Source organism: Barbus barbus, assembly GCF_936440315.1.
Source record: "Barbus barbus genome assembly, chromosome: 39".
In the NCBI taxonomy this organism is placed as follows: Eukaryota; Metazoa; Chordata; class Actinopteri; order Cypriniformes; family Cyprinidae; genus Barbus; species Barbus barbus.
In genome coordinates, this window is record NC_136717.1 from 26,036,448 (window position 1) to 26,055,616 (window position 19,169).

The window sequence follows — 19,169 nt, forward strand, 5'->3', positions numbered from 1 at the left end:
TAACATATCGCTCATTTTTAATCGCTCCTGTCCTAGTTTTGCATAATTGTTAAGCATTATAATAAATTATATGGCAATAATGTGTCACCATGATAACTTTTAAAAAGAAAGTCCCACTGAAATTGCAACAGTAAAATGGATTGTAAATGGCATTTCATGTTGGCATGTTGACAGGTGAAGTGCAAAGAATTGCACAGAATTGCAAAATAATGATTATTTTTCAAACAGGTTTCCAGATCATTGGGGTTTTGCATTGAGATATTTTTCATAATTTACATTTCAGCTCCATTTCCTCTTGTTTACTCTTTGAGAAGCTCTTCATCATTCTAGCATAAGAATCTTAATATTTAAAGGAACAGTTCACCCAAAAATGAACATTTTCTGAAAATGTACTCACCCGCCATCTAAGATGTAGATGAGTTTGTTTCTTCATCAGATTTGGAGAAATGTTGCATTCACTTGTTCACCAATGGATGCTCTGCAGTGAATGGGTGCCGTCAGAATGAGAGTCCAAACAGCTGATAAAAACATCACAATAATACATGATGGATTATGGACTTGTATTTTAGTCAAAGCAATGGTTTTAAGTTAAAAATTTCTTAATGATGGATTTGTTTCTTACGCAGTTTTTCACAAGATGTTAACTGATGGTCTGGATTTGGTGTGGATTATTGTGATGTTTTTATCAGCTGTTTGGACTCTCATTCTGACGGCACCCATTCACTGCAGAGCATCCATTGGTGAGCAAGTGAATGCTACATTTCTTCAAATCAGATGATAAAGAAACTCATCTACATCTCGGACGGCCTGAGGGTTTTCAGCAAAGCTTTGTCTGAACTATTCCTTTAAGGAGCCACAACTCCCGTAAAGGTCCCTTTTTGCACTTTTTGTTGGATTTGAGTACTATTTTATTTATAAAAATAGTATGACTGACTGTGCAAAGGCAATACGCTCTGTGAACCCATCTTGTGTTTGCTGTGATGGCTCTTTACCCCGATTATTACCATGTTGCCTTGCTGCCAATGCGAAACTGTCCATAGGTCAGCTACCAGAGCTAGTAACCAACCCCGGATCCCTTCCACACCATCTTTTATGCGTGAAGTGCTTCTATATGGATTTGGCGCTGTAATGTTTTGAGGTCAAGCGGCGGTGAAGTTCCCCAGTCCACACCGCGTCTCTATCATCACGAAGAAGAAAACTGCCTGGATGAGGATGTTCGGTTACAATGCCTTTTTCCATTGCACTTCAATCATTAGAAATTATTCTATGGAATTATTGACATAAAATATATATATTTTTTCCAGAATAGAATGAAGGGCCACTTAAGTAAACCGAATGAATCAGAATGAAATTGTAATGCGGTCAAGATCAGATCATGGTACCACTTTTGACCTTATGGCTCTTTCTTTTGGTCCAATAGTGCCACAAATCTCTGTGTACTACAGTTCATCTACAGGAAATGTTGAACTGTAACTAAACTATGAAGTATTATTATTATACAGTAGGTCCTTGTAAACACATCCCTCTTGTAGAACTTAATGAATGTCACCATGGCATAGCAGTGGAATTTTTATTTAAATATATTTATATTTCTTTTCTTATTTTCTTAATTTTAATTTTTTTAATTTTATATTTCTTATTTTTTATTATTATTATTATGGAAGCCCGTTTCCTTCATGGAATTAACTTTTTTTTTTTTTTTGCAATTCTGAGTTTGTATCGTAATTCTGTGTATGTGTCTCACAATTCAGATTTTGTTTCTTGCATATCAGAGAAAAAAAAAAAGTTTATTATTATAATAACTTTTTTTCAGTAGTTTAATGGCTGATTTCACAAAGAATGGCGTGAGATTACAATCCTCATTGGTTTAATTTGAATATTGTAAGCTACATTTTCGTTACACATTGAACTCAAAATCACACGCAGAGTTTTGTGTGGAAGACACACGACTTGCTTCCACGTCAAGGAAAATGCCTGAAGCAATATGAATTAATTCCGTAATGCTCTCCATTCTGTTCAGTTCGTCTACTGATATGTATTGTTGCATGTGTGCATACTACTACTTTGCCATTATTAGTGAAAGTCATTGCTAACTAGATGGTTTGTCATAACACTGCACAAGCAGCCCTGTTAATGAGCTTATTCCCAACCACATCACCTCTCCACCTTTCCTCTCACAGATGCTTATGTTGTAGCTGTATTATAGCCACACCTTCAGTGCTTCGACGTGACCCAGCCATAATAATTGTAAAGACTTCGAAGGCCTTATTTTTATACCTGGACTCTTAGAATCTCTAAATCTGACAAAAGAGGTCATTTCTCTCATTCCTAAAACGAGCTCCTGTGTCCTTTATACAGTGTGTGTCCTGTTGGCCCATGTGTTCTCGATATAGATGTGTATTTTCAGGTTTGATGATATTTTGCATTTCAGCGTTGCAGAAATACATTTTTCTTACCTGCTTACTTGTGTTTGTGATTTGCATTCAAGTGTCTGTGCCAAGTGTTTCTTACAGAAGAATAGATCCATCCATCCACCCGTCTATCCATCCACCCGTCTGTCTGTCTGTCTATCTATCTATCCATCCACCCGTCTATCCATCCATCCGTCTGTCTGTCTGTCTATCTATCTATCTATCCATCCACCCGTCTATCCATCCGTCTGTCTGTCTGTCTGTCTGTCTATCTATCTATCCATCCACCCGTCTATCCATCCATCCGTCTGTCTGTCTGTCTGTCTGTCTGTCTATCTATCTATCCATCCACCCATCTATCCATCCAAACGTCTGTCTGTCTGTCTATCTATCTATCTATCCATCCACCCGTCTATCCATCCATCCATCCGTCTGTCTGTCTGTCTATCTATCTATCCATCCACCCATCTATCCATCCAACCGTCTGTCTGTCTGTCTATCTATCTATCCATCCACCCATCTATCATCCAACCGTCTGTCTGTCTGTCTGTCTATCTATCTATCTATCTATCCATCCACCCATCTATCCATCCATCCGTCCGTCTGTCTGTCTATCTATCTATCTATCCATCCACCCATCTATCCATCCAACCGTCTGTCTGTCTGTCTATCTATCTATCTATCCATCCACCCGTCTATCCATCCATCCGTCTGTCTGTCTGTCTATCTATCTATCCATCCACCCATCTATCCATCCAACCGTCTGTCTGTCTGTCTGTCTATCTATCTATCTATCTATCTATCCATCCACCCATCTATCCATCCAACCGTCTGTCTGTCTATCTATCTATCCATCCACCCATCTATCCATCCAACCGTCTGTCTGTCTGTCTGTCTATCTATCTATCTATCTATCCATCCACCCATCTATCCATCCATCCGTCTGTCTGTCTGTCTATCTATCTATCTATCCATCCAACCGTCTGTCTGTCTGTCTATCTATCTATCTATCTATCCATCCACCCGTCTATCCATCCATCCGTCTGTCTGTCTGTCTATCTATCTATCCATCCACCCATCTATCCATCCAACCGTCTGTCTGTCTGTCTGTCTATCATCTATCTATCCATCCACCCATCTATCCATCCGTCTGTCTGTCTGTCTATCTATCTATCCATCCACCCGTCTATCCATCCATCCGTCTATCTATCTATCTATCTATCTATCTATCTATCTATCTATCTATCTATCTATCTATCTATCTATCTATCTATCTATCTATCTATCTATCTATCTATCTATCCATCCACCCGTCTATCCATCCATCCGTCTGTCTGTCTGTCTATCTATCTATCCATCCAACCGTCCATCCATCCATCCATCTGTTTTGCGGCCTGCGTTTGACACGCACGAGCTCAATGAATTGTCGCGCGCAAATCTCTGGTGGCGGTATCCTAGCAACGCAACTACGCGGCACCTGAGGTCAGGTCAGGAAAAGTTTACTTAGCTTATTCTTTTAGATTTTTACATTATATTATTTTCTGATCCTTACATCTAAATACTGGTCACTGATATCTGCTTTATCTGTAAGAAGTTCGTTTCATTAAATAGCCTAACATTAATATTATAAATATTACTACAGTCCCTAATTAATTAGCTAGCTATGTTAGCAGTCATATAATCTTACTGAAATAATATACAGCTACACATTTTAGAAAAATCTTAAATGTAAACAACAAATTTACATTCACATGCTGTAAAACTATTACAACCATTAAAACTATAAACAATTGTTAAAACATAATGTAATATAATACAATGACCCCTGCGTGTGCAAATAATAATAAAGCCTAAATTATGATAGTAGGTAATAATATATTATTATATCGATACTGTTTAGATCATATCATCTTATTGAAATAGTTTCTACATATTAATGGAATAAATATATCATGTATGTACTTTAATTGGCCTTTAATTAACTTTAAAATGTATAGGAATGAACTATTATAATCATTAGAATTACAAATTTGATCAAATTGTATTTTTGAAAACATGGAAAGAACGTACTTTTTTAAATTTAAAAACTTTTTTAGCATGCGCGCATAAATATTTAAACACTTTTACGTTTTGTTAAGTGCATTTATTTGCACGATGATAGTCAAAACTATTTACTGTAAACGTAGATTTTAGTCCCCTGGATCAACTTGAGGTTAAACGTGTTCTTTGGCGACAGTTCGCGACTCGAACGCGTAACCTCTCAGACCGGCTCGGATCTCGAACCACTAGGTCACGGCACCCTGATAGATCTCCAGTGTTTGCTCAGTAGGACACGTGCATGTGTTGGAGGCGTCACGCACCTTCCAAGAGCTCTTAAAGTCAAAGTCGAAGTAGCCAATCTTCCGGGAATCCGCGGATTATGTCGGTAAGAACAACCAGAAGCTTCGTTTAAACCGCACAACCTTTGATGAAGCGAATTGCACGCGTTTTAAACACGCAAAAGCGTCGCGTTTCCTTCCAGAACGCGGCTGTTTTGCAGAAAATGGCGTCATGGTTTTGTTGTTCAGTCTGTGGATGGTGAAGAGACGGCTCGGTTTCGATTCCGCGCATCATTAGGCAGGCTTTAGATGGCTTAATAGATGCAGATGACTGTTGTTAACTACATTATTTGCGCTTTGTGGTCATTTTCGTCATGTGTGAGGCAGGAGAGAGCGCGCAATGGCGCAAGGCTCTCCAGCGCTGCGCGCAACGACGAGCGAAGCGCAGCAGTTCGTATCTCGCGCAGGTTCGGGTTTAGTTTGGCTTGTTCGGGGTTCGATGGGTTGGAAAGTTTATTTTGCGCGTTTCATGACGTTTCTTATGCTTTTCCTTATGCGTCATCATCGCCCTTTGTGGTTTTAAAAGGCATTGCGAGCGGTTCTTCCTTGTCTGGTTCGTTCGCGTTAACTTTGGTAGTTTCAAAAATACTGAGAAATCAGGCTCAAGTGAAGGGTTGGACACCGTGACAACATTGTAATCAATCAAAGGTCAGAGTATCGAGCGAGAACATACTTGAGTGGAAGTAATAATACGTTTCCACGCGAAATGCCAGGTTTGGAAGTAAGTTTACTGCTTTGTAAAGCAGCTCGTTTAGTCACGATTTCTCAATGTAACCGGATGCCAAACAGAAATTGGTAAATGAAAGCATCAGCAGCTGATGTTATAGGTGTTTGGCATTTGGATAGCTGTGTTCACTTAAGATCTTCAGCAGTGTGTTGTCATTTAAAGTAAATATTCTTCAAAATAATACTTAAGTACAGTAATGAAGAACAACTTTTATTAATTTACACTTAAGAATTGTGGGACTGACCATATGTTAGTTTTCAGGAGATTATGTTTACAAGTTAGTAAATATGCAGAAGTGATGTAATGACTCATGTGCTTCGTGTGAATTCATAATCATGTAACCTGTATGATATGATATTAAAATGTGTTTTGCAAATTTATCAATTTGGACTTGATAAGTTAGCTGCCAATGAGTTTTTAACTCATTTTATTGACAAAACAGACTTTTTATAACAACTCTATTTTTATAAACAAAGCAACACGCATCATAATAGATGAAATAAAAAAAGAAACCTAGAAATAAGAAAAACAGCAAATGTTAAAATTAGCATCTGTATCAAAAACATTCAAGGAAAGACAGTAGGAGTAAGAAAATAAAAATTTTCAATGATTTTTGAAATCAATGATTTTTTATGTTATAAAAATAACTTGAAGTAAATATCAGTTGTTCAATAAAATATTGAAAACATTGATGTTTTATTCTTAGGAATAAGTCTGAAGTACAATGTTGTAAATCGTTTATACAGTGGTAGTTGATATGTGGCCCGAAATAGAGAAAATCTGTCAAGTTTCATGTTTCAAACTCTTATAAATGAGGAAAAGTCATTTAAGAGACAGTTTAAAGTTATTATAATCTTTAAAAAAAAAAAAAAAAAAAAAAAGTTTTTTTAAATCACCCAAGGGGACAGAAAAGTTTCCATAACTGAGTCATCCAAGTTATAATGGAATACTCTGACAGTGTTTACACAAAAAGCATTTTTGTAGGTTGATAGATGTTGTTGGGATGTTCAGAGCTCATGATTATGAGGATAATTTCAGTTCAGACTCTCAAGGCTCATGAAGTGGAGTCTATTTGAGTTGTCAGCACTCGTGATTGTTTATACAACCATAACCACTATAAACCCACCAAAGTATTCAGAGTAGTGTTTTCACCTGTTTTCTATGGTAAAGCATAATGCATGCATCATATTTAGAGGCTGTTGTCAACCAGAAGTGAACACATGTTCCTCTTTCTTATTTTATACCATGAAATACATGTTTAGGGTTGGGTTGTAAGTAAAAACGAAAAAAAGCATGCATTTTGGAATATGTAGAGAGAGAGCGAGAAATAGATAGATATAGACAGACTGATCTTCTATTAACTTTTCAATGGGCTTGTCATGTAGAAACCTTCACTGATTGTGCAGACTGAGAGCATATGTTGTTGTTTTCCAACCAAACTCCAGCAGAGGGCGACTCGTAGAGATCTCGCTTAAAGAGGTAGTTCACCCAAAAATTAATTTTGTCATTTCAAACCTGTGACATTTGTTCTTAAGCAGATGTTTAGCAGAATGTCCATGCTGCTCATTTCCATTCAGTAAAGGTTGATGGTGACCAGAGCTTAGACATGATTTGTCCTTTTGTTTTCCGAAGAAAAATTAAATGTTGCATTTAGTTGGTTTACTTAGGCCAGCAGTTTATCAGAAAGCTGCTAGCCATGAAAAAGCACTCATCTTATTGCATTACAGTGTCACTTGCTGCTGCATTTGAATAGCATTGTATCAGTGAGTGGCGTTTGATGGCTCTCTTTACATGTGTGCTTTAGTGTGAGTGTTGAGTGTGTAGGGTCTTTTACAGACACAACATTTACTGGGTGAAAGACATCTGAAGTAGGATCCTAAACAACCAGTATGTTTTTATTCAAGAGCAAAGGAAGTGTTGTAAAAAGGACAATGATGGAGAGAGAGAGACAGACGCATACGGCAGATGCATTTTCACTGCATTAAAAGCAAAGTTATAATGGACAAACAAACTGACAGATACAATCAAAATCTACAGTAACTGCATTTAAACAAAAGTATAAAATTACATGCATTATATTTTCTGGAAAATAAGCCTCACTGGGTCAAAATTGCATTGTTAAGAGAAAAAAACACAAATTTGCATCAGTCTCGTTTCATTATTACATTCAGAAAAGAGTAAAATACCAGCAAAAAAGAACACTATAAATGTATTGTATTTTCTTGTCACTCTGCAACAAGTTCTTTAAATTGAATGGTATTCAGAATAAAAAAATATATATATGTGACCCTGGAGCACAAAAGCAGTCTGAAGTCGCTGGGGTATATTTGTAGCAATAGCCAAAAATACATTGTATGGGTCAAAATTATCTATTTTTCTTTTATGCCAAAACTCATTAGGATATTAAGATCATGTTCCATGAAGATATTTTGTACATTTCCTACTGTAAATATATCAAAACTTCATTTTTGATTAGTAATATGCATTGCTAAGAACTTCATTTGAACAACTTTAAAGGAGATTTTCTCAATATTTAGATTTTTTTGCACCCTCAGATTCCAGATTTTGAAATAGTTGTATCTCAGACAAATATTGTCCGATCCTAACAAACCATACATCAATGGAAAGATTATTTATGCTTATTTATATTTTGTGGTCCAGGCAGGGTCACATATTTATACAACAAACATAAATGATACAATTTTATACAAATTTATTTTATTTAAATGCACCATACAAATAAACTTGCTTTGCACACTTTTGTGTTTTGATGTTAATTGCATTATAAAAGTCACTTTGGGGTAAAAGCGGCAGCATGTTTTAGATATAAAAATACGTTCTTTGGGAGAATAAAGCCTAATTTAAAAGATGTGATGTCTGACACTGCATCTAGACTGATAAACAATAATTACATTTAATATTTAGACATATGATACATTTATAATTTCAGTTTAGTAATTTAATAATTATAGTACCATAAAATAAGATAGATTTAAAGGTTTTTGTCAATATATCATGCTGTAAAAGCTCTCCACAATACCGTTTAGGGTTTGACATCACTGTTTATTGCCCTGCTGTTCTCTCTTTCTCCACAGAGACACATTTGAGGTGGTTTAGAGATGGAGGAAACCCCAGCCAATGAGAAGTCTTGTCAGACAGATGAGCTCACGGGTGAGGCCGCTGTGCCCGGGCCTGACCATGCGAGCAAGACGCTAGGTAAACTTACGCTTTCTGCCTGTTTATTGAATCTTAAATGAGTACTACATGCAATACATACGACACGCTGCTTGACCATTGGGATCCATTCTGACCGGTCCACATGAATGGATATAATCCAAACAAGAGTAAATGCATTTTAAAAGCGGCCCATCGGCTCTGATCCTTCCCTGTTAGAGGATTACAGAAAATTCCTCCATGGCCTGCTATTGTCCCTCACTCAGTAGGGGTCACTAGAGTCTGTGACCCTTACAGAGGAGAGGTCATGCCCCTCCCCCCTCAGCCTATTCCTGTAATGGAAGATACATTTACACACACGTACATAAACTAGTGTGAATGGGTGGTAATGTACACTTCAGGTTCAAGCAATCAAGATTTCTAACATGTTTATGATTGTAGTATGATGCTGAAATGAAAGTTTGTGTGGGGATTGTGAACGAAGCATTGATTGAGCTGCTGTTTGCCCTGTTGTACTGGGAGGTCAATAGGCCACGCCCCCTGCGATGAGGGGTGGGTTTAGGGGAGGGGCTTGAGGTTTGTGTGAAAGTGATAGGATGTAGCAGCTTCACTTCCTGTCAAGTTACTTTCTCATGTTTTCTCTTGTTTTACTAATGTTAGAAAGGAATTTAAATCTCTTATATGCTTTGAAGAAAGTGTATTCCTTTCAATTCCAACATTAATTTTGAGCATACAAAACTAAAATAAATTAATAAACCTTTTCTATATTGTAACGAAAGAAATATAAACTTGTTTCCCCTTTTTCCTATGCATTTGCATATTTTACCTTTCATATTTCCAGGTTAGCTGATTTCCCTTGTATGATCTCAGCAGTTATTTTAGTATTATTTATATACTATTATAGTTTTTATAAATATTCGAATAAGCTTTTATTTTTACATTTGCAGTTTTATTTTAGTAAATTTTATGTGCTTTGACATTTTTGTAAGTTTTTTTTGTTTTGTTTTGTTTTCATTTTAGTTTTAGTAATTTAGTATGTACTTTTGTCATTTTTATTTTACTTTTTAATTTTAGTTTAACTTTTAGTCAGTTGTTAGTTTAATATTTTGAAGTAACTTTGGTTTTATAGTTTTAGTTTTCATTTCAATTTGAGTCATTTTTATGTGATTTTTCTCATTTTTATTAGACTTCAAAAATTTTTACATGTTCTGAATTCAGATTTTTTTTATTTCTAATTTTAATTAGAAATTAAATTAGAAGCTAAATTAGTAGCTTTTGTTTTTATAATTTCAGTTATCATTTTAAGAACTTGTGTGTTATTTATAGTAGGTTTTTAAATATTATTTTTAGTATTTTAAACTAGCTTTTATTTTCATGTTTTCATTTTCATTTTAGCTTTGGTAGTTTTTCTTATATGCTTTTGTCAGTTTTATTCATATATCTATATAGCTTTAATTTATTTTTATTCCAGCTTTGGTTTTTACATTTTTTTTTTTTTTTTTTTTTTTTTTTAATTCAAGTTCATCAGTTTTTAAATGTATATAATTTCTGATAAACTTACCATGAACTTACCAAATAATTAAAATATTTTTTAGCGTTTTTATGTAATATTATCTGCAAACTAGTGAGTAAATCAAGTTTTATTTACCAGAAAAAAACCCCTCTCATCTGGCACTTGGCTCTTGTGTACAGACAGAACTGTTTAGTGGAAACTGACACATAGATAATTTCACCAACCCTTTATAGCACAAACATCAGTCAGCAGTGTTCAACCACAGAGAGTGTGTGTGTAGGTGTGTGTTGACTGCCACCTCCTCACCTATCCGTCCTGACATTGGCAAATTTCCGGCCGTTCCTCTAGGAAATTCCCTCACACAGTCATAAAACACCTCCAATTTAAGGCGAGTCTCTGAGGGCCACTGTAAACACACCGCTGGGATCTGCTGGCTGGTCTGGGCATAAATTCACCAACATCCCCACAGCTGTGTTCATGCCCCGTATCTTCACACACGATTGATTTTTCACCTCCTCACGTAGTGAAGAGTTATTGTCTACCACTGCGTATCTGTTCCCATGTAGCTCTGGTTTTGGAAAATGCTCTTTTAGAGTCGTTTAAGATATTCGGTTCTTTAACATCTCTTGATTTCGAAGAAAATTTAACAGGTTGTGCTTGTGCAAACTCGCCGGCATGATGCTATAGTGTTTGTTCAGATCCATAACCTTGAGCAATAATAATACTAGTGATATTTGCTATTGCAAACTCCACTAATAAAAGTCCTTTCTGTAATAGTCTCCACAAACTAGAGCTTCATTAATCACTACCTTGAAATATTGGCAAACGTAACCCAAACAGAAGCGATATTATCCGATTTATCCAGTGGAAAGAATGAAGATGTGTATTAAATCAAAGCTTTTGTTTCAGAGCCAGACGTTTTCGCAAATACTCATTTAGACAGTCGCAGGCAGCGGCCATCAATAATGCAAACTTTAATAAAGTCTCATTTAGAAAGCACAAGCTGAACCTCTGAATGGATATGACTGGATATCGGCGAGATCTACCATCCAAAACATACTGGCATGAGCACAGCAAACTAGACTTCAGATCATCATTTCTGTATAATGAGTTTGTCTGGAGAGGATTATTCAAAGAGATTCAGCCTGACGGACTGTCATAGGTGTTAATAAGAGCGATAAGCAGCATGATTAATTGGATGAGTTTTCTGTGGTGCAAAGGAAAAACCTTCACTTTGAGCATTTAGAATGATGCCTTTTCTCTGTTTGCAGCAGCAAATCTATTGGTTTAAAACTGTTCTGAGCATTTCAAACGTCTAGTGTGCATATTGTCAATAATTCATGGATATACTGTAAGAATACACTGTTTTTCTATTGCAGTCTATTCCACAGAACCTGGAGATCCTCCTCTGCTACAAACACCGCTGCTAACCTCCAAATCTGGCATCCAGCAGATCATTGAATGTTTCCGCACAGGTGCTGTTTCTGTTCACAATGTGTTACCTAACCTCTGTTTCCTCTCTTTATGATCATAGTAGACTGAACAGTTAGAATGAAATGGAAACCGTGTGGCGAATTTAAGCCCAGTCTTCACAAGCATTGACTGAGCCAACACAGAATCCCATTAAGTTTAATCACTACCCTCTTGCGCTTACTTGCAGGTACTGCACAGCTGAAACACATTCTCCTCAAAGAGATGGACACAATCTTTGAATGTAAACTCTGCCGCAGTCTCTTCCGTGGCCTTCCCAATTTGATCAAACACAAGGAAATTTATTGTTTCACTCGAATGCCTGAACCTGATGGTTAGTATAGCACTGCATTTCTACTTTTTATTCTCTCTCTATTGTTCATTGACATGGCAATAAAGCACAATTGATGATTGGTGATTGCCATTCTGTCTGTTCATGGAGTTGTTCATTCCACAAGCTGTCGTTTTGGCAGATTGGCTTCAAAATAAGCTGAGTTTAGCCGAGAAAGTTTTGAGTTTTGAAACTTACAGAATGTTTTATAGCACAATGACCTCTTTTATATCAAAAGATCAAGGGAATTTTGATTTCTCAGTTCATGACCCCTTTAATAAACAGTTAGCCTTTATGCTACTATACCTTTAAAGGCCGGGATACACCGCTCTCGTCGGGCCATCTGTTTGGCTAGTCTGTTTGGTGTGTTCCACACATCGGCTCTCGTCGGGCTCGGCATCGGGAACATTGGGGCCATTGGGGAAAGTGAGAACTCTGAATGGATACCTAGTTTCGTGCACGTGCCAGCGCCGGAGAATTAAAGCGAAAGTGATGAATATAAGTAAATGAAGGCGGCACAACAGAAGGCTGTTCTCATGTTATGTGATCTTACCCAAGCATTCCAATATGTGAATATTATCATAACAACATGAGCTGCTTAAAATGAAGAAAATTATCACCATAACTGATATCCAAAATGTATGCAAGAGCTGCTTTGTTTACGTTTCGTATATATCTGCTTTTATCTCGTATATCCTTGTTTCGGATACTCCTTTTGAATGACGAATATATACTATTAAAAGCTGCTGATATAGACAGGTAAATGTTCTCATGCAGTCGGTTGTAGTCTGTGCGGTGTGACGCAAGACCACAACACCGTCGACTTTTGTCGCTGCTAGTTCTTTGAAGTTGGCTTGGTGTGTCCCTGTCCCAGCCTTAAGACTTCTACAGTATATGTAAATTTGATTGGTTAAACTTTGCTTGCTAACATATTTCACACTGCCATTAATAAGGGTTTGTCAACTTGTTGAATACTGTATGCCGATGACCTGAAAATATAGATGGTCTTGTTAATTAGGTTATGGTTGGGATGTCATAACTGATTTATCAATGGCCCATTGTTTCATCAAATAGTCTGGGTGAACTAGATGTAATAAACGTTATAGTGTATCTACATAGTACTCTTTAATATCCCAAAAAAAGGAATACAATTTTTCTATAATATGGCCCCTTTAACTAAGGTCTACTTCTGGTTCCAGGCCTTTCTGGTGATGGCAAGAAGAGCATAAAAGAACTTCTTGAAGCTATTTATCCCCGATCTGATAAAGAGGAATATATACTAAAACTGGAGCCCATTGCTGGCAACCAGAATGCGGTTTACCAGTACTTGTCCAAAGAAGATAACCTGCCTCCATCATTTCGGAGCCCAAACCACACGACCACAGACAGCTGGAGACACTACCACTCCAACAGCCAGGAACCGTACACGGAGGAGGTCCAGTTGGAAGAAGAGGAGAACAATTTTATTGATGAGGAAGATGAGAGTGAGACCAAAGACAAGGGAGAGGAAGATGCAGAAAAGGGGCATCAGGATAGTGAAGAACCTGAGGATCCAAAAGAAGAAGCTTGTGACAAAGACCTGGCCCCCTGCAAATGCCTCATTTGCAACAGGACGTACAGGGTTCGAGGCCACCTTAGAAGACACCTATGGATTGTACACAAGATTGTAACTTCTGGCTCCACAACCAACTCCAGTGATTCCATGTCCAGCTCCAAGAAAATGCCCAACGGTAAAGTTCCAGACAATCCCAACACTAGTCCCAGCTCTTCCTCTGATTCCCAGAGCCAGAAGAGCCCCAAGGAGGACAAGGTCTCAACCAAGGCTCAATTCTCCATAGGCTTTGACTTTAAAGCACGATTCTGCAAGCTCTGCAGGCGGACCTTCAGCTCCGTGCAGAACCTGGAGAAACACATAGAGTTGCACACGGATAATGGCACGGACTTCTTTGTCAAGTTTTACTGCTGTCCGCTCTGCCGCTACAAGACACGACGCAAGAGGGACGTGTTACGCCATCTCTCAGAGTTCCACAAGAAGAAGTCCTCCTACCTGAGCAGGATCTCCCAGTCGTTGGAGAGCTACGCCATCAAGAAGCCAGCAGAGGTCGTGTTGAACAAAGAAGAGAAGAAAGTTCAAGGTCGACAAAAAGAATTGAATGTCCAACACAACCACACTTCACCATATCCGACACGCAGGAACTTGCCTCCAAAAGCTCCGGGCATAGTGGGCAAAAAGACTTTGAAGACCAACAAAAAGAAGCGCCACAATGAGGAAGTGACCCATAACAAAATATTAAAGCCTAGTAGCCCAAAAGGGAGTGCTACCAAGAAATCTCTGCACGCTTGCAACATTTGTGGACAGAGCTTTAAAAAGACAAGATATCTAGGGTTGCACAAGAGAAGCCACCTGAAATCCACAACCAGGAGCGCAGGTATCAGAACAAGATCCAAGGTCATGCTTTGGTGAGTGCCTCTGAATCAATGCACTACATGAACTCTGTTCCAAACCCTCGTGAGCGCTGTCTACTTCCTCCATACATACAGTAGTTCCTTATAGGGCAGGATACTAATTAAAACGTAATCTCATAAGTAAATATGGAACGTTCTACCTAGGGACCCGGCTAACAGGGAACGTTCTTGCAGTATTGTTAATGGAACATTCAAAGTAATCTGGTCTTTAATAATGTGTTTTCATCATTTTTTCCCTGATAAATTTTAGTTGAACATTCGTCTAACTGTCTTTAAATGTTACTGCTTTCAGAGTTCAGAACATTCAAAAGTAACATTCCCGTAATGTTTGCTAAAAAAAGTGGAATGTTTCCTTTACATTCCCAAAACCAAGAAAAGATGTTTTGGGAATGTAAATGTAAAACATTTTTAAAAACTGGATGTTTTGAACGTTCAGAGAACAATGAGAAATAATGTTTTTATAACTTAATAGTAACGTTAACTCTTGACTTAAAGTTGATCCCAGTAGAGTTGGACATTAGCAAGATGCTAAGCTTCGATGATACAGCAGATGGTGTGTTGTAGTGGGAGAAAGGAATTGCGCTTGGCTGGTGGATTGCTACCACAGCCTTGCTGTTAATGAATGAGAGAAATCCCAGGGTGGACTTTCTGCACGGAAGAATGAAGCATGGATGCCACAGCAAGGCCCCGGAAATTAGGCTGCCCTGGTCTCACCTCAAGGTTTAAAGAGCCCTTGGGGTGCCAGTTGAGTGGTGAGGGGGGCTTCTTTAAGAAGCAATTAAGATAACTCACCCGTGTCCTTGGAAACAGCGCTCCGCTCAGCCAGGCCGTATTAATCACGCCGCTCTGTCACAGGACCGGAGAGACAAGAGAAGCTCTCTGATCTTCAAATAAGGGTGACAGAGTTGCCTTGCGTATACATGTCCATTTGACTTGCTTTTTTCCCCATTAATGCCCCATTTTCTCCCGGTGTTAGAAGTCCATATGTCAGTCTGACAGTTAGCATTTCACTTGTTCCTCTGGGTCTGTCCTTCTGTTTGTCTCTGGGTTGCATTAAGTTACATGTAACATGAAAACACATGAAGGCTGGATTACCGCCAACTCCCAGTCGACGTGGCAGAGAGTTGCTTAAGTGAAAATGTACTGGAGTCCATTCAGTGGAAACCATTCAGCTGCTCACAGTCTCTTGCACTTTATCATAGGGATGCGCAATATATTGGTACGGTTATTGACCGATATTATTTCATTATATATTTTTAAATGTTGCATTTTTACATTTAGATTAATTTAAAGTGAGATAAGGGGAAATAAAATATTTAAAAATAGTTTAACACTCTTAAATATAAACTTTAGCAAATCTCAAAATGAATATCGGTTTTTGATAATAATGTTGTAGTGCCTAAATTTACTTGTAGAATTTAAAATGTTGAATTTTACTTTATAATGTTGGATTTTTTTATTCTTTCAGACAGAATAGCATAACATGAAAGTAATTACTGGCTTACTGGTATCATCCAGAATTGTAACTTTGGTGCATACCTACTATCAAATGGCTGATATATGTATAGTGAACTGTTTAAATCAGATTAACTGACCATGAAGTTACTTCAAGTGAAGACACTTTAAAGCATATCATGGTATATGAAACATATGGTATTACCATAACTGTCTACAAATCCTTGATAATTTTGTGATAGTATTTTGTGTCTCCTTCTGTCTTTCTTTATTAGATATCTTCTGACAGCAAACTGGACTTGTAGCAACTGTGGAAAGACACACTGGACAGTGCGAGTCACAAAGAAAATCAGAACTACTAAAAAAGTAAAAGTAACCATGCTGTACTACAAGAAGTTAACAAAAAACTTTAAACCATAAGTGGGGTATAAGAAACCCTCAGAAATGTGTGTGGGCTTTCAGGAGCTTTTCCATCATCCAAACGGGAGAATGTATGTCAATGTAACGGTACAGTGTTTTCAGCTGCACTCTATTAACCATTTACAAAGGCTTCTGACCACTCTCAGATATGAGAGGAAATGCATATGCTTTTCATTCCCCCGCTGCCATCATTAAGATTTGATTGTTCCAGGATCCCATTGTAGCAGGTTTAGCCTCAGGTGGATTTGAGGGCATTGAACTCCTGCAGACAGCAGCTGAACGTCCACTATTGGCACCCATCAGGCTCATTGGTATTCAGTGCAGCCGTATGGAGTAAGATCTGGATGTCTTTCTTTTCTTTTACTGAGGAAACAGTGGCCACCGAAGACCACTGGAACGTCATGAACTCAGATTCTACTTCAGTTATATTAAGGGAAAGGGATCTTTTATGTTTGAACAAGCTCATGCTCTGGGGAAGACAACCAGTTGTCCTTATATAAACTGCCGGCAAATGTTAAATGCTTGCTATGAGATCTTTTTAGTTGCCTTTCCGCTGCAGTTCTTCGATTAATTAAGCTCTTATCAGTTTTAGATGTTTTTTTCATTATATTTCTCTCCTCATTTGTCTGTTAACATTTTACAGAAAGGTTAACAGGTCTTCACAAGCATTCACTGTGCAAATCTGTAGATCCAAGTTTCTTTTTTTAGCCTTCAGGCTTGACGTATAAAAGTTGGTAGAAGTTTTATTTCTCATTGTTAAAATGAATGTATTGACCAACAATAAATGGAGAAATCGATTGTGCGTTGATATTTTTCTTTTCTTTTAAGTGACATATAAAGGCATCTCGTGTTATTATAACAGGATTTCCAAACTAGGAGTTTGTGATGGAACTAAAAGAGGTTTGTGAGTTTTCTTTTTCATCAAAATATGGTATTACACCAAATTATTCTGATTCTATATATAAAATGAGAGTTTAAATGTATTGATATATTATATTGATATATATATATAGTTGGAAAAAAACTAGCGTATGCTTCTCCAAAAACACACAGTCGCGTGTAATTTGGATTTTATAGTATGTGAATGTAACTCGTGAGAAAGACATTCACAGCCTATATATGTATATGTATATGTGTGCTAAAGATGATTAAATCCCAAAGAGTGTAGTAAATAATTTAGGTTGTGCTGAGTAGGTTGGGAACCCGTGTCATAATTTGGTGAGTGATCAACTATTTTTATGCCACTAGAGGACAATAGTGCACTATTTATAAACCAGCTGTCCAAGTGTATTCCAGACAAATTTGACGTTCCCCCAAATCTGTTTTACTGTTCGGAATTACAAGTTCAATTTATTCAGATGTGACTTTGGTTGGTAGCAGATGGTGGATCTGAAATGGCTTAAATAATGATTGAATATATAAATAGTATTTGCCATTACGCGCTGAAAATTGTTAGGAACTATTAGTAAATGTTTGCATTCAGACTCATTGAATTAAATAAATAGAATTGGATTTTGTCCATTGAGGTTTAGGATAATTTAGAGTTCATCCAAAAATGTTATGTAAGATGACACAAGACATCATAGTTCGGTAATATTTAACTGAATTAGCATTCAAAACCGAAGTGTTAATGAGTGCTGATGCAGATTTCTAGAGGTACATAGTCTATTTGAATGCAAAATCCAAAATAATGTTCACATTCCTGCGTTTACCCTCTCATTTATTCCTGCACTTCTGCGTCTATTTTTGTGCAAAAGAAGGGGGTGTTCCCTTAATCATTCTGAGCAGACGTTCCTGAGATTTTTCCTTCTGAAATGAGAGCATTTTTCATTTAAGATTGCATGTGATGCATGGAAGGGAGAGAGAGAGAGAGGGTGAGAGAGAGAGCAATCACATTCACAAGGAGGATTTTGGTGATGCGCTGTTCATTTCAGCACCACAAACCTGCTTCTGAGAGCAGGAAGAAGGTAAGATCTCACATCTACTGCACTTTCATGGTAGTGTGCTTTAAAATGGTATTCTTATGCTGCAAGTGTTATACTATCAAAGAAAATACGCTTTGAAATGCTGCTCATGAATCTCTTAAATACGAAAACTCTGTGATCTAAAAGATAACTGTTTTATTGTGAAACGCAAAGGAATGTCACGGTTGTTTCTTTAGAGCTTGTTTGTGTTCTATAAGATGACAATAGTCACTTAAAAGCACTTTGTTGCTTCAGAAACAATAGTTGTGCTTTTAACGAGAATTCTTGCGCATTCGTGATGAATATAAAGAATAGAAGGAGAATGCAGAGGCTGTGATGATTAGGCTGTGTGAATCATTGCAATGCATTGCATCAAAGGAATGTGCGTGAATGCACACGCATGCATGCATGCTGATTCATACACATGGACTACTGGGTTTGTGCAGTTTTATTTCTCTCATAAATTGAGAATTATTAACCTGAAATGTGCGTGATTAATGTATAGGCTGTGAATGTCTTTCTCACGAGTTGCATTTACATACTATAAACTCCAAATTGCACGCGACTGTGTGTTTTTGGAGAAGCATGCTTTTTTTCTGTTTTTTTCAACTACTGTTGTAAGAGAGATAGAAAGAGCTCTGGATTCCTATGAGACAGGTTCTCCTGGTGGAAATATAATGGGATCTCCAGTAGAAGATGGTTCTGCTTGACACATACTGATTCGTGTAAATTAAAAAGAGAAATGGGACACACTGCGTCTGCCAGGGTAATAACTCCATCTGTCTCTGATATAACGACGGAGGAGAGGGAAGACCCGAGCTCTCATATAGAGATTAATTCGTGCAAACGTGTAGAATATT

At 37.5% G+C, this 19,169-nt stretch overlaps 1 protein-coding gene across 2 annotated transcripts; it reads left to right on the top strand.

The window, feature by feature from the left end:
- Positions 1-3,850: 3,850 nt before the first annotated feature.
- On the top strand, positions 3,851-17,142 carry LOC306858441 (zinc finger protein 800-like). Of its 2 annotated transcripts, none has more exons than XM_079398994.1 (6): positions 3,851-3,898; positions 8,612-8,732; positions 11,583-11,678; positions 11,864-12,007; positions 13,204-14,464; positions 16,201-17,141. In XM_079398994.1, coding segments are annotated over exons 2-6 (1,599 nt in total). In that variant the 5' UTR covers positions 3,851-3,898; positions 8,612-8,635; the 3' UTR covers positions 16,202-17,141. The 2 variants fall into 2 exon arrangements, with proteins under 2 accessions (XP_079255120.1, XP_079255119.1); XM_079398993.1 differs by lacking the exon at positions 3,851-3,898 and adding an exon at positions 4,724-4,836 and having other exon boundaries at positions 16,201-17,142.
- Positions 17,143-19,169: the final 2,027 nt, after the last annotated feature.